Source organism: Rhyacophila brunnea, unplaced genomic scaffold (genome assembly GCF_057557595.1).
Source record: "Rhyacophila brunnea isolate RB1 unplaced genomic scaffold, BYU_Rbru_1.0 scaffold_19, whole genome shotgun sequence".
In the NCBI taxonomy this organism is placed as follows: Eukaryota; Metazoa; Arthropoda; class Insecta; order Trichoptera; family Rhyacophilidae; genus Rhyacophila; species Rhyacophila brunnea.
Genome location: NW_028232848.1, coordinates 35,075,152 through 35,098,470, shown reverse-complemented (window position 1 = coordinate 35,098,470; position 23,319 = coordinate 35,075,152). Strand labels below are relative to the sequence as shown.

The 23,319-nt window shown below is 38.3% G+C and overlaps 2 protein-coding genes across 2 annotated transcripts; one reads left to right on the top strand and one right to left on the bottom strand.

Annotated features, from left to right (window-relative positions):
- Positions 1-1,227: 1,227 nt before the first annotated feature.
- Ras85D (GTPase ras-like protein 1) lies at positions 1,228-14,354 on the bottom strand. Its single transcript, XM_085945963.1, has 2 exons — positions 13,749-14,354; positions 1,228-4,814 (listed from the first exon to the last, which is right to left on the bottom strand). The coding sequence occupies exons 1-2, from the start codon at positions 14,142-14,144 to the stop codon at positions 4,632-4,634; spliced, it is 579 nt and encodes a 192-aa protein (XP_085802089.1). The 5' UTR covers positions 14,145-14,354; the 3' UTR covers positions 1,228-4,631.
- Positions 14,355-16,279: 1,925 nt separating this feature from the next.
- ear (ENL/AF9-related super elongation complex transcription factor) lies at positions 16,280-22,913 on the top strand. The gene is made up of 3 exons (XM_085945962.1): positions 16,280-16,394; positions 16,724-16,946; positions 18,770-22,913. Exons 2-3 carry the CDS (start codon positions 16,766-16,768, stop codon positions 21,001-21,003), a joined length of 2,415 nt encoding a protein of 804 aa, XP_085802088.1. The 5' UTR covers positions 16,280-16,394; positions 16,724-16,765; the 3' UTR covers positions 21,004-22,913.
- The last annotated feature ends 406 nt before the right edge of the window (positions 22,914-23,319 follow it).

Here is a 23,319-nt window from a genome sequence, read left to right as displayed (position 1 = left end):
TCATCGTTATAATGCAAGGTGCAATTTTATTTAATTAAATATACATTTTTTTTTACGAAACCACAGAAATTAAAATTTCAATGTATTATTAAAACTCTAATGCCGAATGACTGATGCAGGCAGCGTGGTGAGGTGTGGAATTTACAGTAAGCTTACGTGACATTGCTCGACACACACGAAAAGATGACTCAAAGGAGTGTTTGCTTTTCATTATCTCGGAAAATAGATTGACAACATATTTTTTAACATTACTATTTGGGAACCGTCCACAAAAAATTGATTGGACAAAAATTAACAACAGTGACAGGCGAGAGGTGTGAGGGGGCGTCTGCCGTGCAACTCTTTTGACACGTCACACTTAGTGATTTCTACTGTATTAGATTACATTTCGATTGAGCAGTCAGGCCACTCGCAAAATTGATACCCGCACCGTTGACCTGATGCCTACTGTAGGTTTTACCCCGACAATCGTTTCCGTGACTTCGGAGGATAAAATGCAAAATCTCAAGCAGCGTTTTCAGTGCAGCAGCTGACAGTAATTCACATCAGTTTTCATTGAAAAAAAAACCATAACATAACACGGTTTCTTAAAAAATACCTCCAACCAAACTGAGCATATGAACAGAAGTCTGTGCAAATTATCTTCACTGTCTGATCTTCTCAATTATCTTCTCATGCAAACCCACCATTACTTACAAAACGATCGCAATTAACAAAGTATATCTACTGATCCATCCCAGACTTGTCCAGTTCTTCTTTATTCTTATGTACAAAGTCAGAAGAAAGATTTGTGTTTGGCAGATATGGGGGGCAAATGATATTTGCGCTAATACTAATCTAACCTAAAATACATACGTAATAATAAATGATTGCTATGAAGCTGTATGCGAATAAACTCAAAAGGCATGCGTTCGAAACATATTTCGTGAACAGCGATAGTAAATAAAATTATCGTCAGGGGTTATACAAACAATGAACATAATATACAGTAAAACCTTGATACCTCGATTATACAGATTAACTGGGCATGAAAGTACTTTGTATAATGATCAATTCAGATAATCAAAAAAATATGTTTTCTATAAATTTGACTATTCTACCGTCCTTAGGAAGAAAGTGGCATCTCAATTTTTATCAATAAAATGAGTTATCTGTGTTTTATGTATCCCATGTGCAGGATCTATCATCACACACAATTAAAAGGTGGTATTTCTTTGTATTTTTTTTAAATAACCTAAAAAATTCAATACATATCTCCATAGTTTTATTTAATACAATAAAAAGTGGCATATCCCTTGCAGTTGCCATCTTTTAGGCAATAAGTTTACAGCAGTTTTGCCAACATTTCATTTATGAAAGAATCGACTTCCTTATCGATGACGGCAGTATTCATCCATGCAGTTTACTGATGATCACACAAAACTGATAATCATTGTGAAATTCAGATAATCGAGGTTCTACTGTAAAACAACTATTTCTCGCCCGGCATATGAACAGAAAAATATATTCCAAATATTACAGAAAGTTTATAAAACTATTTACACGTGTGCAAATGAAAAGGGAGATAAGTCAGAAAAAATAGTTGCATATTAACCATAATAATGATAAAACCGATAAATTAATAAATGTCAAACATAAACATTGACTCTCCGGAGGAGTAGTTATTTTAGACATATCTCGCTTTTCCATTTGCAGACACATATCTATATGTTTTAATGCAAATATTTTCTCTGACCCTATTATATTAGAATTGGAATCTAAGCTTTAATAATAATTAGATACATATTATTCTAGCCTAGTTCAACTAATGACAGATGGAACACTGCATGACGACGATCAGAACAGCGGATAAAACAGTAATCTGCATTGAAACGATATTTACAATCTTCATAATACATTGATAATAATTTTTCTATACACAAAGAAAAACAAGACGCGTGAAAGATATTGCTTTAAATGTGTCACATGTACAACACCACAAAATTACGCTTAGAGAAATGGCATATTCGTAATACATTTGTCATTAAAGGATTCAGTAATATAGTCGACACTTCTGTGTGCGAAAGAAAAAGGAAAGAAGTCTTAAAATTTTTAAATTGCACTAAGTATGCTAAAGTAATCGAAATGCATTATTATACGCATAAATACAAAAGCGATGCCGTATTAAGTTGTCAAAAACTCTAAATAGTAATTTGTGACTTATCACCTTTTTCTTCTCGCACGCAGATGCGTCTGTTCATGCTAGAATACTTTACAGTAGAACCTCGATTATCCGGAAAACCATTTTTTCCACGACTTCTGATTGTCATACGAAACTGACATATCATAATCAAAACAGAATAATCAAGGTATTACAATTATTGAATTCACTATTCAACACAACACTTCAAACATACAGACTATGGACCCTCGTATTTGATTTACATTGACTCCCATCCACCACCGTTTAGCATGTGTCTTTGTGAAGAATTGACATACCCATGTTGCGATGGATAATCCAGACACTCGGATACTTTGATCTATTTAGTTCAAATGAAACCTGTATTGTAGAGATACATATAAAACGATTCGATATACTCCCGTATCCTCTTTAACGTAGCATAAAATAATTACTTTAAAGAAAATATATTCACAATTAGAACTTCAAGGCTTTCTCAAATCATTATCATACTCACTCAAGTTAACGGTTCAAAAAGCAGATGGCAGTCATGACTTTTTTCCTGGATATGTAACAATAACGCATAAGGCAGTTCAACTGATCGAGTCTATTCAATTGATATTTTTAAAGCATTAATATATTATTTAATCCATCAGTAATGACCTAGGGAAAAAGAGCTATTGTTTTTAATAGAATTGGCAAGCCAGTTGACAATAATTAATATGTTATGCAAGCTTTAGATACAAAAGCTAATCTATCTACAACTGGTTTCAACACGCATCGACCGTTCCAAATACGTACAAACAATGCATAAACCAATTTAGACAACATTATTAATTTTTAAATAATATAGACATCTATCATTTGAACTTTGAACTCGTCTGTAAGCCTAGTTTAGTATCACATAGATGGACTCACTTTACCAATCATGTGTTTTGTTCATTGGCATATTATACATTGCTCGTATTTGGCGCAGCCGTGATATTCGCGAGTCAAGTTTATTGCATTACTGTGCCGAAAATAATAATATAATTTTTAATGCTATCACGATTTTTATATAACCTTCACCAACCCAGCTGTAACATTTATTGCATACAATGGTGCTTTGTTTTTCTAAGATGAACGGGGTGCTGAGGATTAAACAAGTACAAGTGACTTAATGGAGCAATTTTCACATATGCTTGAAACAGTATTTAAACATTATAACTGCTTTGAAAATATATTGTAAACATCTTATTCCCAACATTGTAGTAAATCACATGGACATGATGTATAAAACGTGACTTATATTTTCATAGCACCCATAATACATAGGTAATTTAAACGTTTTCGCTTGACTTTCCGCTTTCAAACACTAAAAATATTAATACACATAGAATATGTTTATCAACATTTTTCAGTGCAATGGCAATAAAGGATCATTCGTGAACAAAACCTCATTTACAGAATGTTAAAAATAGTTACACAGAATTTACAATTGCATAATTAACTTTGAAGTCGATATACTCAAATCGGTCACCGGTGCACTTGTATCGGTTCAATCTTCAGCGGCTCAAATATAATAATTTCTGCATTGCAATATTTTTTCGAATCAATAAATGTCGTGACGAATACGACATTACCATCTCGTCGTCGAATATAGGTTTGTTCCCGCATGCACGGTAAATATGTTCGGTGTACGTGTAGTACACGATTCTGGCTTGAAAACCCTCACTAAACTGTGTTTTGTGGGGTAGACTAGAACGTTGTGAAACAATCGCCTCTCGGAGCTTTCGTGTTTGAACTAATATCAAATGACTTAAAATGCCTCCAACCAATGTCTCAAAAAATGACAGATTACATAACAAAAAGTAAACTTAACTGTATCAATGTGACAATGTTAAATTAACGTTATTTTTTTAGTAAAGTTAATAATTACATGTTCCGGCTAGTATTCATCAAACTGTTTAGTTTTGGGCGTGGGCACAAAAAAATGCCAAAGTTAGTTTGAAGTATAACTAGAGGAAATCATTAAAACAGATTTCATAACATTTTTACTGTGATTGAATTGGTAGTCATAGAAATATTTAAGTATATTTGACATACTTTGGTTTGCGATCTAAATAATATAAGTTTATATTGGCAACATTTAAAAACTTATGGAATTGATTAACTGAGTGTAGGTATATAAAATTATGTTGAAATACTTGCGGTTTAACAACGTGATGTTCAATACAAATCAATCTGCAATGCAGATAATTTAATCAATAGTATATATATTTGTTTAAAAATCAGTGCATGCGGGAACAAACCTTACGTCAGCTAGGTGTCCTTTATTCTGCAGTATCTTAGTGATGAAAAATCAATAGATAGGAGAAAAAATAATTTTCGCTTCCGAGAACGGATTCCATGTGAGTTGTTAAATGAACCTCGGGTGAATGTGAACCAACCGGCGGCGGTTGAAAGGAGAAAGACGCGTTTGACGCACGGCCACTTATAGGATGTGGCACTTGAAGCGGGAGTGTGATCCGATCTTGTTGAACTTGCGGATCTTCTTGCCGCCGCGGGAGTCTTTGTCTTTGCGGATCTCTCTGACCAGTGTGTAGAAGGCGTCGTCTACTCCCATTCTCGTCTTGGCGGACGTCTCCACGAAGGGGACAGCGTATTGCCTGGCGATCTGAAATAATTACCAAATATTATGTAAGTAGTCGATCATGAAAAACAAATATTATAATCTTTGTATTTTTGCTGCCCATGACACACTACTACAAAACGTCTAAGGTGAAATGCGCATTAAATTCGACATGACACCCACATGACCTTAAATCATAACTGCCCGTGATGTGACCGAGCGGAGCTGTTTGCCAGGGTCCGTCCACACACAGGCCCGATTGGCCATGCCGACTTGATATCAATCAAGGCCAACTTTGAGGCATTCGAAAAATTTGCTGCGTCATATGGAGGACGGAATAATTCCGATCCCTCCTTAGATTCATCACTTTCAACTCCTGACTCCTCTGTTTCGGCAGAGTTTCAGTACACGGGTACAGAGGACACTTCATGTCATTAAAGATAAATGACGGCAGAGCAAGTCAAGATTCTTTTTATTTTCTGAAACTCTTTCTTTAAGCACTAACGTGCATGATTGCTACATCAGTCCCATGCAGCATCGCTTCGCAAGGATGTGTGGAACTAAAATCTTTTCATTCTGACACGTTTATAATGTTATGGAAGGCGGCCGTGCACAAACCGCGGCTGCATATACATGACGGGTGGAGATGGGGAAACTCAAATCATTGCCCCTAATGTCTCTCCATCGACACAACGAAATGGGTAAACATCAATGTACATCCGACAAAAAAAATTTATATTGGTGTACACAAATGCACGGTATTCCAATTTATTGTTGGAAGGTTATTTCGCAACCTGAAATGTTATCACATTATGATCTCCACCGCCATGCTCTCTCGTGATCCGTCAGGGTGGCAGCGTAGCAATTGTGTGCACTATGTTTTAAAAGTGACTTGCGCACTGTAAAATACTATGGAATAAACAGTGACTTTTTAAACTGAACACAGGCGACATTCATGCTATGTGCTTTCAAATTTGTTGTAGATGTTTTTTTCAACCAAAAATGTTGCATGGACCCGTGTTGCAGTCGAAATGAGTTTGTATGTGCGACCCAACTAAGGATGAAATGCAAAGATGTCAACGTTACGGAAAACTACCTAATTATAAATCCTATGCATAGTTGACAGCTCGGCAAAACAAATGAATAACACGGTAATGTCGCTTTTGACATTCAAGAATGCTGCCATTTTTGAAATTCCGAAAAAATAAATTAATCGATATACAATGGTAAAAGTATTAAAACTGCACAATATTAATAGTTTTAATATCATAAGCCTTCAATAATTTGATGGTTGCTGTATCATTGGTTTAACTGTGGATTAAGTATTCCTGGAATTATTGAAATAATAATCTGTAATCATTAATATTATTCTTCCTTTTTTATTTATCCAAAAGTCAGCTGACTAATGCATCCACTGTCTCTGCTGCATGCTCATCTCATGAGCATTTATCGCCAAATCTCTCCGTAGTTACTGATGGGACTTCTGCATTTCTGCCGTATGGCAATTCTGCAAATCCACAGCTAATGTGTGTGGTAATCTACAGAAAGGGGAAAGAATTTATAGCTAAATTCTAATCCGCACCGCATTGTGACCCGACCAAAGGTGTAAAAGAAACATGTCTTCTCGCAGATGGAACGTTCTGTGGATTCTTCATCAAAGTCGGTGAAGCAAGTTCCAATTTGACATAAGAGCAATTGAGCGTAGTTATACACAAAGCAGCCAAGCCACAATTTTGAAAAAAATGAGTTATTGTGATTTCCATAATCTCAGACGTTTGTTTTACGTTCTGCACAAATCAGCCAAGATGCTGTCATACAAAAATGTCATATAAATGAGTTTTAAAGATTTTGCAAATCACAGAATATGACATTTTCGATTTGCATAAAGCAACCAAGCTGCTGTCATACAAAAATGTCATAAATGCGTTCTAAAAATATGCCATATTCGTTCTGCAAAAAGCAGCCACAGGATAATATTATGTACTTTCCGACCATGTCCGATCCTGATAGGATCATATGGGCCTCCATAGAGTGGAGGTTTGTATTGACAGATTTTGTTTTTACGAGAAATGGATGTCAGCCACTTGCTCAACCTATTAGGTCCATACCCTGACACATACAAATTGAAAAACAATATGTGTACTTGCCAGACCCAGGATTCGAACCTGGGACCCACGGCTTTATAGTCCAACGCTTAAGCCGCGCGGCCACCGTAGGTGTTATGTACTTACCTAATTATTAAAATCCTGACTATAAGGTGTGTTTTTCTACATTCAATTAATAAACATTATTTTCTCAATTACATTATATGTTTTTCATTTTATTATATATTATATATATATAATATACAGATTTTTCATATAAAAATTAGTGCCAGGCAGCTAAATATTAATGTATAATTTACAAGTGTTTCGAATTATTTTCAGAACTTTGAAATTCCCATAATACTTGAATAACTTAGAAGGTTTTTTTAAGAAAATAGATGCAAAAATAACGATTTTTCTTACAAAAATAAGAGTTGGCTGCATTCAAGAATGAACATTCTAAAAAACCCGTTTTGCACAAAACAGCCTCGAGTGCTAAAACACCAAAATTTCATAGATTTTATGCTTTTATCTCTTTATAAGTTACACAAAATCATATCTATATATAATATCTATCATTCAAAAGGTATAAACAGTATACAGAGGCTTTGTGGATTTAAAGTAACACACTTTACATAAAAGTGCTTCTATCTCTGTTTGAGGTTTGTGTGGCTTGGCTGCTTTGCGTATAACTACGCTCAATTATTATGCAACATCAATCATAAACCTTTCAAGATTTCTATAAAATTTAGTACTTAGTGAGTGAGAGAACCTCTTTCTGTAAATTGAGAACTTATTGTGAACTTACTGAAAGCAATGATCATGTCACATAGAACATAGGTCATTGCCGTGACCGCCCAAATTCCTCCTTAGGAAACTGTATGATAAAGCATCTAAATTCCATTCGTCAATTCAATGCGAAGAGCACCTTACAGAGGCCCAGACAAACCGTATGCTGAACTTCAAGAACAGATGTGTGCGACAGATACTGGGTGTGCGGTGATATGACTTGAGGAGTAACGAGGAGATAAGAAAGCGAACCAAGCCGCCTCTCATAACGCCAACAGTGAAAAGGCGACGTTGCCACATTGCTGCAGACACTTAAGAGAACTTCAACCCGGCTTGCCTGTTCTTCAATCAACTGATTCTCCAGCATCCTGAAAGACCACTAAATTCTACAGAGCATATACAGCGTAACTACGGGATGCCGGTATGACCTGGAATGATGCAAGAAGACTGACGAGCAACTTCTTGGAGGGGCCGTGTGGTGTCCACATGCTCCAGCTAAGGGGCGGAACATCGCCGAATAAGAAAAAATTCCACTACACATCGCAGGGCAGTGGCGAAGGGAGAAGGTAGGCTGTTAAGATCTGACATAAATAATGCATACTTAACTTTGTCAGCCATACATATTTGTTTCCATTGAACTAAGACTACAATTTGCAGATAGTTTTTAAAAATGCAATAAAACCCTGCGTAAACCAAGCCATAATAGATGATAGTCAGAAAATATTCGTGTATCCATAAAATATCTGGAATTATGCCAGATAACATAATTTTTTTATCTATAATGATTTGAACATACATAATTTACATAAAACTGAGAAAATATATTATAACCAATAGAAAAAATCTTTTTGAAAAAAGTAAGACACCCCACCCGCAGGAATCGAACTTGCATCTCTCGGGTATTGTGCCCACGCACATAATGCACATGCACATGTGAATTATTTGTTGAATGGAAAAAATTATTAGCAAGTTCAAGCTACAACAAAAAATCTTGAGTGAAAGTAATACGTACTTTGATTTAAAATACAAAAGCCGATCGCCAATAGTAGCTCAATTTGGAAAACGCTTCAGAGAGTATTAAAAGCCATTAGTTAAAATTTCTCACAATTAAGTATGACGCCTATAGCATAGTGGTCCATGTGCATGGGCGCGAAACCCGAGAGATGCAGGTTCGATTCCTGCCAATTCTTGCGTCTTACTTTTTTCAAAAAGATTTGTTCTATTGGTTTATAATATATTTTCTCAGAAGTGTTTTCAAAATTATGTATGTTCAATAATTGGAATGTTACATTCTTAAATCTTGTGAATTATTCGTTGAATAAAAAAAAATAGTTAATTATAATGTTGGGCGTATAAGGGTTGTAAATAACACGAATTTTAAAAATTTAACCATTACCATCTGCAATTTGTACTCTTAATTCAATGAAAACAAATACATATGACTGACAAAGTTTAGTGTGCAATATTTATGTCGGATCTACGTCCACCTTTCGCCACTGGCGCAGGGTGACCAAACCCAAGCACAAACATTTTGTACGATAACACTTATGATGATACATCAGTGAAACGGCAAATAATTTTCAACTATAGGTGTGACGAAATTTTGGACTCGCTGGCATTCGGAGAGAGAACGTCGACCTGGGAACACGTCAGTTTGTTTCGTGATGGCGATGGGGGTATTAATTCTTAAATCGTGGAAAGATGACTAAAAACATTACCCATTTACTTGAAAAAGAAAACATGTCAATGAATATATCGTCACCGTTCAGGCAAAAGTCACCAACCCTAAAAACACAGTTTTGAGATATCGCAATTTGAAAGTTTGAAAATGCAGGAAAAATCAGATTTTAATGTTTAGGTAATTTTACTTTTTGATGCTAATTAAAACATCTGGAAGGTTTTGAAGGAGGCAAGGTAGCTCAATTATGGTTTGGTGACTTTTGCTTGTTAATAATCTGAACAATGTTAGCCAAAAGAAGGATCAGTAAAACTCACCATCCATAGTATAGTGACTTTTGCTTGTATATTTATAACGAAGGATTTATTTTTTTTATATAGTCAATAATGTCTATTCACCTATAATGACTTTTGCTTGTTAAGATTTTATCGAAAGTCATTTAGTGAAAAACAAATAATTCGGATTTAAGCAAAATTTTACTAACTAATGTACCGTGGTGAGTTTTGCATCTTAAAGAACATAACTTTACGCTTCGGGTGACATACTCAACTCAAAATTGCCATTTTCAGGGTTGGTGACTTTTGCCTGAACGGTGACGATATTATTATTGTTACTAATAGAACAATAAACAAAACATTAAATGGACGCATGTTGGATTTATATGACAAATTATATTTCGTTTGGCATGCGTCATTTGCAACCGCGACCCGCAATCCGCGCATCGCCTAGCCACGATCTTTTTAGACCGTGCCTCAACTGAAGTATAGCCTTAATAGATAATCCAGAACTTTTTCAGAGCACGTTTCGGTATAGACGTACATACTCCATATCGTCAAAAAAATACTTGAAAAATGGCCCGTAATTTAAATCTTTCAACGTAAAAAAGGTGTGACAATTAAAAATTATTATAGGTACAATTGTATTTCATGAAAACTAAACTCAGTCAATATTTGACGTTCTTGTAAAGTTTTTAAATAAATAATTATCAATAACTACTAAAGTAACAACTTAGAGGTTTATATTATTCATTGTTTCACATTTGCTCAAGTAGGACAGGATCCAAATCCTTCTTTTATTTTTGATTTATATATGTAATTATTTAGGACGATATATCGTCTCTGTTCTGGCAGAACACACTAACTGGAGAATACTAGTTTTGAGTAATTTGACTTTGAAGTTGTTAAAATGTTTGAAATGGTCTATCATGTGAGTTTATTAAGTAATAGTAAAAAGGATGACTTTAAATTATTTATTAAGAAGGTTTCCAGACGGTAAAGTTATAAATAAGGAACATTTTGGTATTATAACTAACTCAATATGTCATTTTTTCGAATTAGTGTCTTCTGTCAGAACAGTAGCGATATTATGCTGCAGAAACTTCGTTGGCGGCCATTGTTGCTTTATAGCGCCGGTACAAGTGCATGGATTTACTTGCAGCGTTAGTGAGTATTTTAAACTATCGCGATTTTAACTGTCTACACGTAAAAGTGCTGACTGTCTCGCCAGTCTCATTCTTCAAGAGTAAGCGAGACGCGATGTTGTCATTTCATGGTACCTATTTGAGTCGTAAAAATCGGTTAATCTCATAATGAGTCTGCGCGGTATAGTTCATTTTTTTACCGGCGGGTTCACCACTATAATAGATATCGAACAAACCAACTGTTGCATGCATGCAATCTTGCAAATTGCATGATAATACATGTTTACACGTGCATTTTCTTGTTATGGCCGCGATACTATGTACTGTCAACAGTAAATTCATGCACGTGTAAACGGAGTATTACGAGGATAGTCCCAGAAGTACCTGACCTGACGTATTATAGATGGCAGTTGTTGTTTGAAAATAATGACTATGCTACCTTATAAATCTTATGTTTGAAGTTTGAAGACGCTACATTGTTCAGTATTTGTTTGATAACAGTCATCAATAATGAACGCTCTCAGTGAATCTGTAAACATGAAAAAATTGGTCATCGTTATGTGATACAATACTTTCATTTGAAAGGCTTCAGTCCAACTAATATCAAAGCGGAGCTGGATTCTACTCTGGGGGTGTCTGCTGGGGGTGCGGCATAGTTTAAACGAGGCCGTACAAGCTGCCAAGACGAACATCGTAGTGGGTCGACCAAATGAGGTGACCACACCAGAAATGGTGAAGAAAATCCATAAAATGGTATTGGATGACCGTCGAGTGAAAGTGCGCGAGCTAGCAGACATGGTAGGCATTTCAAAAAGTGCTGTACATCGCATATTGACTGAAAATTTGGACATGAGAAAGCTGTGCGCAAGATGGGTGCCGCGATTACTCACAATGGAACAAAAACAGTGTCGATGTATCAATCGAGTGTTTTGCGAAGTTTCACAGCGACAAAGCAGAGTTTTTGAGTCAATTCATAACCATGGATGAAACATGGGTCCATCACTTCACACCTGAGACGAAGGAACAGTCAAAACAATGGACTGAAAGGGGAGAATCGGCTCCAAAGAAGGTGAAGACAGTTCTATTTGCAGGCAAGGTCATGGCGTCAGTTTATTGGGATGTATGTGGGGTAATTTTCATTGATTATCTTCAGAAAGGAATAACAATCAACGGTATGTATTATGCGAACTTATTGCAGCGTTTGAGTGATGAAATCAAGAAAAAACGGCCATATTTAGGGTAAAAGAAAGTTTTGTTTCATCAAGACAATGCACCAGTTCACACATCGTGATGGCCAAAATCAATGAGTTAAACTTCGAATTGCTTCCTCACGCACCCTATTCGCCAGATTTAGCTCCCTCGGACTATTTTCTGTTTCCAAACTAGAAAAAATGGCTCGGTGGTAAAAGATTTGCCAACAATGGAGAGGTGAAGTCTGCGGTTGATGGCTATTTTGAGGAGCTCGATGATTCTCACTATAAACAGGTATCGAAGCTATTGAACATCGCTGGGAAAAGTGTATCGAACTAAAAGGAGACTATGTAGATAAATAAAGATATTTTTTCCCAAATTTTTTGTGTTTTCTTTGTTAGGTCGGATACTTCTGAGACTACCCTCGTATCTCAAGTCACGTGTACGCACAAAATACATCGGCCTCACTTACCCGGCACTGATGTCGGGTCATATATTGCCCAGTAACCGGGCAACATTTTTTTGGCAATAGCGCCGGCAATCTCCAATGTCTGATGTTCGTTTACGGGCCCCTTAACACAACCTACCGAAGAACCCCAGAAACAAATGAAAACCTAGGCACAAAGCCCACTGCAACGTCTGTTTCTGGGTTACGATAAATTGTGTTAAGTTTTAGATCTCAAATAGAAAATGGTAACAAATAAATTTTGATGACAGCGATTGTCTCATATGGTTCCGTCATCGATGACTCGAATTGAATCGCGTTTATTGTTGCTAATGAAACATTTGTTGGTTCTATACGTTTATCCTGGATACAGCGGCAAACACATTTTGAAAATAGCCGATATACTGGATTATTTGTTAGTTTGGGTTAGGTTATGTTAGGTTAGGTTATCCTAACAAATAATCCAGTATATCGGCTATTTTCAAAATATGTTTGCCGCTGTATGCAGGATAACCGACTAGTACTTTATTTGTTTATTGTTTTATATCGCATGTATGCAATGACATATTAAATGGACGACTCACTTCATACCCGGCGCGCACGAGAAATTGAGCATGAAAGTCATTCACAGATGTATAGGTAGATGTCACGTGACCATTGATGTATCCGTTTCCATTATGCGATACAAGCTTCGAGAATTTATAGTAATATAACCTTTATTGTAATGGCGTATTAGTGTCATGACTCATTGCGTTAGAAACAGATTCTCGGTTACTTACGACTTCTCGGAGATTAGACGCAAGTGAGCTCAGCGAATCACAGGCGGCTGACTGTCCAATGGTTTCTGTCATTCAATTGCATTGAATAAACATTCATCAATATCTTAAAATGGCATTTTATAAATAATAAATAATACTAATACATTCTTGGAGTGTCTAGTAGATTTTTTTACAATTTTTAACTAGGCACATTGGCATTTTGTAACACAATAATAACGGTGGAGTCGAAACCTGACAGTCAGAAATTTTGTATGGGCAGACCCAGCGGTGTCGCCAGACCGCTTGCAAGCAGAATGTTCATTTGAGCGTAGGATACCGATATTAAAATATGAATTTCGCCATCCGGCAGACCCGACACAAAGTGAGTGTCATTTTATTTTCTAGATGCTTCGTCCATATTAATGTCATTGCATGTATGCGTTATATATTAATTATGTTCATTGTTATTTCTACATTAAAAAATGCGAATTACAGGTAGGTAGTTTTTCAAGTATTTCTTTGACGACATGGAGTACTGTATCTTTACCTGTGTTTCTTCTTCTTCTTTAAGTAGCTATATGATTGTGTAAAGGAAAGAAAAGATTTTTAAATACCTCTCGAGCCTGAGTCATATCAACAGCCCACGCCTGCAGATCGCACTTGTTGCCCACCAAAACCATGGGCACTTCTTCGGCGTCCTTCACCCTTTTGATTTGCTCCCGATACGAAGATATATCTTCGAAACTTTTGGCACTATTCACGGCAAACACTAACAGAAACCCTTCCCCCGTACGCATGTACTGGTCCCGCATAGCCGAGTATTCCTCTTGGCCGGCTGTATCGAGGATGTCTAGCAAACACGTCTCACCGTCTATCACCACTTGTTTCCTATATGAATCTTCTATCGTGGGGTCGTACTCGTCGACAAAATGGTTCTGTATAAGCTGAATTGTCAGCGCAGATTTCCCTACACCACCAGCACCGACGACTACCAATTTGTATTCAGTCATTTTTACACAAATAATAAACACGTAAACAAGCGTCAAACCTATACGATGCTAAACAAAAATCGTCGGTACACTGTATGTGCAGTTTTTACGCAGGCATGGTTGAGTGAATTGAAAATTAATCAACAAAAGAACAATCGCCAAATATTATGAATTATCTCCGATGGGAGGATACGAGTACTTGTCATACCATACGCAAATCTATCTATGTATGAGCAATCAGTTTACATTATCTATGGTGCTTGAAAAACTCACTGAATCAAGGATACTTGAACATGACAAGACAAAAGCTATGCTCTTACCTACGCTGATTCGTCGACAAGCAAACATCATCGGTATTTTTTTTCCAGTGGATCACCTTAATTATGCGCAATAAAATATCAACGACTTAATTCAATTTTACAGATTTCAAACATGTATAATTTTACTTGCCGAGCCTTTTAATAAACCACTATTGTATGCTCGGGCTACCAATAATGTAAGTAACACTTTTAATTTATTGTTTCTTAATAATTACATATTAATTACATCGCAAACCCTTGTCTGCTTAGAGTTTATTAAAAGCCTTAAATGGAGATGGGCTGGAGTCACATCACAGCAAGAGACAATTGTTGGACAAATCTAGTCATCCAGTGGTATCCAAGAAGTATAAAACGTCCGCAAGATAGACCTAGAGGCCGCTGGATCGATGAAATGGTAAAGTTCTGCCGGAGTACGTTGCAACGCAATGCACAGGACCGAGAGAAGTGGAAGCAGCTTGAAGAGGCCTTCATCCAGCAGTAGATAGATTCAGGCTGATGATGATGATGACATATTAATAATTTTGATTATTTTACAAATAAAATAACTACAATGAAAGTTTTAAGAATAGGTATTTAAAAAAAAAATAAGTGGTAATAGAACCTAAAAATTGTTTCCAATTTTTATCCAATATTCGCGTACCTACCTAATTTAACTCGTTTGTTGATCGTCCGTTCGTTCGAAACAGAACCCCTGTTTCACACATGGCAATGGTGTACGTGACCTAAGGCACGCTTTCACTTATATCGGTAACGGCGGCCCTCAACTTTCGAACGTTCGACTTTCGCTATTTTTCGTACATTTCTTAAAATATAGATTTTAGTTTAATGCAAAAACTGTGCGCTTCCATGCAGTAGTTCCTCTCTCCTCCGCTCCCCACCACCTTCACAAATCCGTAAAAGGAAGGTATCAACTACCTATCTCTTGACAAATGTATAAAGAAAACACCTGATTGCTAATATGCCTCGTTAACTTTATTATACCTCAATTTATCAATATAAATAAATATTTTAAAGTGGGTACACTTTTTGATGTTTTTTTACATCCCTCTACTTTCGAACATTCAACATTCGAATACGTTTTCAGGAATCAATTAATTCCTATCCAAGCTTCTTGGACCGCGTCCTACTCATCCAAGTTAACTTGTATAGGAATAAATAGTATGGAGCTTTCACTTGGATGAGACATCTTCATACTAATTATTCCTATCCAAGTCTACTTGGATCGTACTTGGACCGTGTCAACGCGGCTTTACGTGCGAAAGTCTAGAGCCGCCTTCTTATCGTATAGTACCTTCCTAGTACATATTGATTTATTTGTGGTTATTCCTCTCTTGCTTTTTTATTTATTGTACCCAGATAAGTACATACCTACCGTGATTGTTACCTTGCCGAACAATCGAAACAAATATCTCGACGTAGTAAGATTGATCACTTACCTACTTAGTGTTAACATTACAATCAATCCATGAGGAAATAGATATTAAAATAATTAAAATAAAATGCCATGTGGTATAGTTTAATGAACATCAGTGCCGGTTTCGTCGGCTCAGACGAAGATTATAGGTAGACTGATTACAATAATTAATACTGCAATACCCATCTTGGTATCGTTGATTATCACCACCTACCTATATTATACTATTATCAGTTGACAATGACCCCATAGCTAAGAAACGAGTCCTGATTGTTATTAAATTACTGCAATAATTATGTCGTGTTTATGTGTAATAATAAAACCTTTTCGTTCGTACTGATTCATGATTTTGACTGCGAAAATAATGTCCATAGACAAGAGGCTATTACCTTGCTTCTTGCTATCTATCATAAAATGTTTTTATTCTATGAAATCATGGCCGATCTAAATAACATTGTAATTTATTGCAAAGCATTACAATAATATTGAAGTAATTAGTGAAAACCTAGATAAATCTTACCATCCATTGACTAATTAGTAAGTCATTTCATTTGAAATCATTAGATGTTGAAGTTATCTTTTATCGTCTATTTATATCGTGCATCTACTTTCATCGATGTGGTTTTTATGGTCAATTTAGATATAAACATACTTGTAAATATTTGCATACCATCTAAATCGTTTGTCAATTCGTACTGAACACAAGATAACACTGACTCTGACTGCTGTACGCAGATACTTTTGCGAAGGTTTCAAATTCCTTGTCACATTTTCCCACCAAAATAAGCGAATGTTGTACTGGTGAATCTGTCGATATTTTCGCTGTCACATCGATAATATCGCCGTGTTGTTTGTTACTTTTCCAGATATCAGGTTGCGAAGAATACTGACGCAGCCGGCCGCTAAAAATGTCAGTCAAAGTGAATTTTGAGATTGGACACGAAGCATCCATCAGAACCAAAAGAACTCTCGAAGGATTTACACACGACTGGGAAGTGTTTGTGAGAGGAATTGACTCGGCTGAGATAAGCCACTTCGTCGACAGAGTTGTGTTCCAGCTTCACGACACATTCCCTAGGCCAAAACGAGGTTTGTTATTATTTTACTAACGGTGTATAATAATATACATGGTGGATGTTTGTGACAGTTGCCGCATACACACTAGGTGGGGTTCTCAGCTCCAGACTCCCAAAGAACAAATCACAAATCATTTAAGTACAGTGATAAGTACGATGACCGCGTGGATTAAGCGCCGGTCTATAGTGTCGAGGGTCCCAGGTTCGAATCCTGGGTCTGGCAAGTTCACATATTGTTTTTCAATTTGTGCATGAGTCAGAGTATGGTCCTAATAGGTTGAGCAAGTGGCTGACATCCATTTCTCGTAAAAATAAAATCTGTTAATACAAACCTCCACTCTGCGGAGGCCCATATGATCCTAATAGGATCGGACATGGTCAAAAGAAAAGATGTACCCATACAACTGTTTATTTGGTTATAACATCTGTTCTGTCCATGCAAAAGATCCGCCTAGACTCTTACCAACCACGCCTTGATGGCCGCGTCGTCAGCTTTAAACAAGCAGGCATAGCATTACGTGTTCCACAGTTTCTATACCGCCACATTCGCCGTTTGAAGGATCATCGAAAAATCTCCACTTCAAATTATTTTTAGTTCTAGTTACTCCGGTAACTCGCAAACTTCTAGACCAATACAATATTGATGAAACTTAGATGGTTTATAGGAAAAATTGTTGGTACAGTACTCTCTCAGTAATCCACCGTTCGATTATCCAACAACTACTATAATCCGCCGTTATTTTTACCAGTTAAAATCACAAAATCAAGCTCTATAATTCGCCAGTTCGTATGTAAAATTCAGTAGTCCGCTGCATGCCTATATCAACTGTCCGCTGTCGTATTTAACATAGACTTAGTTCCATTAGGAGAATTGATTTAGAGGGCGACTGAAAACTCAGAGCCAACGTATACGCTACTTCCAACTGAAGACGAGCTTATAAATATATCAAAAGGCTTGGATTCTGAGGATGAAGGCAATAATTATTGTCAACCGACCCCAGCTCGTACAGTCAAATCAGAAGATGCCCTGGCTGGAACTGACACGTTACCATTCATTATTGGGCAAAGGAAAATAATGCAACTGGCAACACATTCATCATGTTGCATAAATTACATGATGACACAATTTTCCAGCATTCAGACATATAATTTAATACTTAATTGATTTTGATCATAAAAAAACCATGAGTTGCTAGTACAAAATTTCTCAATAATACCAGTCTTAATTTTTACAATATTTTGTATGTAGGTATGCACTATAATCCGCCGTTTTCACTAATTGGACACTTGTCTGATTTTTGGGATGACGGATTACTGAGAGAGTACTGTACAAACTTAGCGGAGTTTCACCTTCTTCTGGTGCTTCGAACATGGGAGCATTGATCCAACCTTGTCTATCTTGTCGGTGTGATAAATATCTAATAGAATTACTTAACGTAATTACTAACGGGATATCGCTAGTTTTAAAATATAAATCTATGGATAGTTGATGACGCAACAAAGATCAATGATAAATTACAGTACATTGTATTTCTTGTTATTATTTTTTTAGACTATTAGTTGCGAATCAATTGCCGCCGATCTTATCTAGGTCACAGGGTCAATCCACAAGTCAGGGTCCACCTTATCAATTCATTGTGATTAAAATGCTGCATCTCTGCTACAAACAACTAATCTATGTGAAGTCTTGCAACAATTTCGTATTGGGGTATTTATTTTCCCACTACATACTCTTACCATTGTGTCCATTATATAAATAGATGTAAATGGTATGTTCCCGTTTTTATAGAATATTTTACGTCAACGAAGAGAATGGCTAATGATGTTTTCTTGCAGTTTTAAAGGAACCTCCGTACTCGGTGAAAGAGACTGGCTATGCGGGCTTCAATCTACCCATAGAAATCCACCTGAAAAACCGAGACGAGCCCAAATTCATCCGCTTCAACTACGACCTTCACTTGCAGCCCTCCGGCCCCGCTATCATCAAAGTTCAGAAGGAGAAGTATGTGTTTCCGAATCCCGCCGATGACTTCAAGCGCAAGCTGCTCAAGGGGGGTGGCATGATCACCGGAAATCCTTTTCCCGCTCACCCTGCACCCGAGCGCGATAGGAACGGTCGGGATTCGCCAGCCGACGACAAGGCCCCGCCCGCGCAGCTGATTGGCAAGCCTAAGCTGGGCGGGGACCGCGGGAAGAAGCGTAAGTCCAAGGAACGCCGTCCCGACGATCTCCCGCGACCGTCCTCCAACTTCACTGATCTCTTCGGCACGCCCATCCAAAAGACCACCCGCGTGCCCTCCCCGGAGCCAGAGAGACCGCCGCCCGCTCTGAAGCCTGATAAAAAGGACAAAGAGAAGGCCCACGCGGAGCGAGAGCGTTCCAAGGCGGCCAGGGACCCCAAGGAGAAGGAGGGGAGGGAGGATAAGGCCAAACCGCTCAAGGAGGAAAAGGACAAGGGCAAGGAGGAGAAGCGTCCCCGCCCACCAAAGGAACGCGACCCAGACAGGGAGAAGGGCGCTAAAAGACCTGCCGAGCGCCCTCCCTCTCCCGCTCCCGGCCCCAAGCGCCACGCCGCTGAACCCCCGCCTCCCGTCAGACCCAAGGAAGAAATCAAACCCGTCAAGCCGCCGGAACTGGCCGAAGTCAAGACCAAGCCCTCTTCCCGTCCGCCTGCGCCGCAGCCTTCCCCCGTCAAGAGTGATAAGAAAGTCAAAAAGGAGAAGAAGGCCCACGACCGGGATCGCGACGCCAAGAGGGAGCACAAAAAAGAACGGGAAGCTAAGCCTCCCGCCCCCGAAGTCAAAGAGACCAAACCGATCAAGGAACCCCCCAAGGAGCCCGCAAAGGAGCGTGATAAGCCTGTCAAGCCAGAAAAGCCCCTCAACAAGTTCTCCATTGAGAACATGCTCAAGGATCCTGCCGACGCTGTCAAACCCGGTGGCAAGAGCAAAGAGCGTGGTGATAAAGAACGTCGACATAAGCACAAGAAGAAGGACAAAAGACGAGACGACTCCAGGGACAAGAGCAAGGATCCGACCCCGAAGGATAAGAAGCATAGACACGACAGGCACTCGGGCAGAGAAAGACCGCCGCCCCAGCCTGCTGATGCTCATGACTCTTCCGACCACCCTGAGCCCGACGCCGCCCCAATTCGTCCCGACCCTTCGCCATCTACTGTCAAACCCGCCAAGGAGAAAGAGAGGGGTCGGCCAATTGCTTCCCCCGTCCCGGCAGATCCTCCCATCCGCCCCACCAGACCTGTTAGAGTCACCGAGGAGGTTTCGGCAACCGAAGCTCTTACCAGCTCGGGTGCCGAATCGGAAGCATCCGCCGCATCGGAGGATGAGAGTGTCTCGCTGCACTCCGAGTCCAACTCGAGGAGTTCCAAACCTTCCAAGAGACCTGCCCCACCACCCCTCGAGACGTCTAAGAGTCGTCCACCCAAAATTCCAGCTGCAGAACCTTCAAAAATCGTCAAACAGCAACCGGAAAAAGAAGAAAAACCCCCCCAACCGTCCTCCGCTCCCAAGCCTCAGAAGAATAAAGAGAAGAGCTCCAAGCATGAGAGTAAAGAGGAGAAGAAGCAAAGAAAACGGAACAGCGGCAGCCTCAAATCAGACGATTCTGAGAAAGTCGCCAAACCGGACGATGATGTTGAACACATCCCAAAGAAAAGGTCTGAATCGGCAGACGCGGGGCGCTCCCGGCCTGCCCCATCCCCCTCTCCGCGCTCCAAGACCGACACCAAGGTGCAAGATGACGGCGTGTCGAGTAGCCTGAGCGACCACCCCTCCCTCAAGTGTGAGTCACCCCTCGGAGAAGAAGTGTCGCAGACAGTCCACCTGAAGCAGATGCAGATCTCCCCCGAGTACATCGTCCAGCTGAAGGAGCTTCAGCAGCGGATCATGACCATCCAGAGCAGCGACGAGCTCGAGAGGGTGGTCAACCTCATCGCTGAAACAGGCAAGTATGAGATCAATAAGAAGACCTTCGACTTTGACCTCTGCCTGCTGGACCGAACCACCGTGCAGCAGCTGCAGGAGCTCATCGGGTGTGCCTCCAGAGCCTAATCTCATCCATCAGCCGTTATCTGACATGCTAACTGCTGTCTCTCCGCAGTCGACTGAAAGTGTTTGAACAATATTCATATCTAGTGATAAATTCAATCCGGTGATCACGGATGGTGAAATCTTTGTACTGCTATTATAGTGATAAGTGACTGTAGGATATAGATCTTTAATCGTGTCAACCGTAGCGTTATTGAATAATTAAATTTCTATATACCAAATTAGCCAATGCGGTAAAGGCGCGAGGCCTGTTTCCCTGCGGTTTTGTGTACCCTGAGAACAGTGGTGTAGTAACGTCAATGCTCCGGAACTTTTTTTTTATCAAACATTCTAGATACACTATCGAATGCTTAAAATTATTAATGTCATTAGTGCAAAATATTTTTTCTTTTAGCTATAATTGGCATTTTCAATTACGAAGGAAACGATTAGTGAGTTGTTTCCATAAAGGTGCATTTAGACCAAACGAACAAGAACGTAGAGCCAGAGCATTCTGTTCATGCTCGGCTGGTGTAAACGCCTAGTGATCAATATCCACAAAACAAGTTTAAACTAATAGAGCTAGAACATAGAACATAATCTATTTAGTAATTGTATATGTATGTTCGGCAGCGAGCAAAAGAAACCGCTCCTCCAACGAGCGCGACCGAACACGAAAGAATGCTCAACGCAACTGTGCTCTCACTCTAGCATGCGTTTAGATCAAACGAACAAGCATTCTAGCTAAATGCAGCGAATCTCAGTAGAATCCAAAAGAATGCTCGCTCGCTTGACAAAAAGCGTTTAGAGAATTTCGCTGGAGTGGGGGAAAAACGAACATTCGCTCGCTTGGTCTAAATACTCTAAATGCTGCTTAAAGCCGTGTCCATATTGGCAACCTCATTAAATTTCGATTACAATAATTTTTAGTCAAACAAATTTTGATAATCATCGTAAAATTTATTATTATCACATCGCGAGTGGAGAACTACAAGGTTCTAAGTGTTTGTCCTTGGAGAAACAAAAGTAACAATGAGGCAGCTTAGAATACTACTTCATTGTTGGGTTTGTTTTTTCAAGGACGAACACTTAGAACCTTGTAGTATTCGGCTCGCGACATGTCTTTTAATTACCAGAATATTATTTTCAATCGATTTGGCATTTCTTTTCGTTCAATCCTCGGTAGCAATTGATATAAGTTGAACTGTGTATTTAAGTGGGTGGGTACTGAAAACATTAAATTTAATTAGCGCTCCGTGACTTTTTTTATTTAGCGCGCTACACCACTGTCCGAACATCACAGAAAATTTGTAATGTACATATTTCACTGAATCTAAAGAATATGATTATCTTATTTATATTGTTTGCGCGTTGTCTTATTCTCTCGTTACAGCTTTTTACAATACAATACTGTAAAAATCAAACGTATATTATATTGGTTACATGTAAATTGTACATAAAACATTTCACTGTGGCACAGTTCGCCGTGAGCTTTCAATCGAAAAGAGATGACCGTATCCTATACGGACGGATTTTATTAGATTCAATATTATGAACATTATTTATTCAATGTTCATAGTTGATTTTGGCAAAATTCATGAATTCAAGAATGAAAACCTAACCTGTTGATCATCCAATATATCGGCTATTTTAAAAATTTGTTTACTGCTGACTTCCTGTAAACTGTAAACCGACAAGAACCGTGTTTTATTTAGACATGAATTTTATGTCTGTGCTATACGACCCAAAGAGGTTGGACAGTCTTTAATATACGACCATATATTTCCGATACAACATTTCACGGTGAAGTGTGATACGGTGAACTGCATACGTACAAGTTTCCAGACACGTATTATATTACGTAACATTACATTTATTTTAACAAAACAAAATTTCGACGCACATACACATACTACATTTTACTACAAGTTTATTTATTCAAAAAGAATATAAAATTTTGGACTGGCTTTATTATCGTTCACACGAAAGCAAAAACTATTTTGATGTTGCATGTTTTGGTTATACATCAAGCAGTGGCGAAGGGTGGAGGTAGGCTGTTAAGATCCGCCATAAACAGTGCACATTAAACTTTGTCAGTCATACGTATTTGTCTTCATTGAATTAAGATTACAATTATTTACAGATGGTGTTGGTTAGTTTTTAAAATTCAATTAAACCCTGCGAAAACAAAACCATAATAGATAATTGTAAGAAAATACCCGTCTATCTATTAAAAATCTTTAATTACTCCATTAAATCATACATAATTTTGGATAATATATAGATAGAATAATATTTTTTTATCTATTATAGTTAGGTTTCGGCGGAGCTTAATGAATT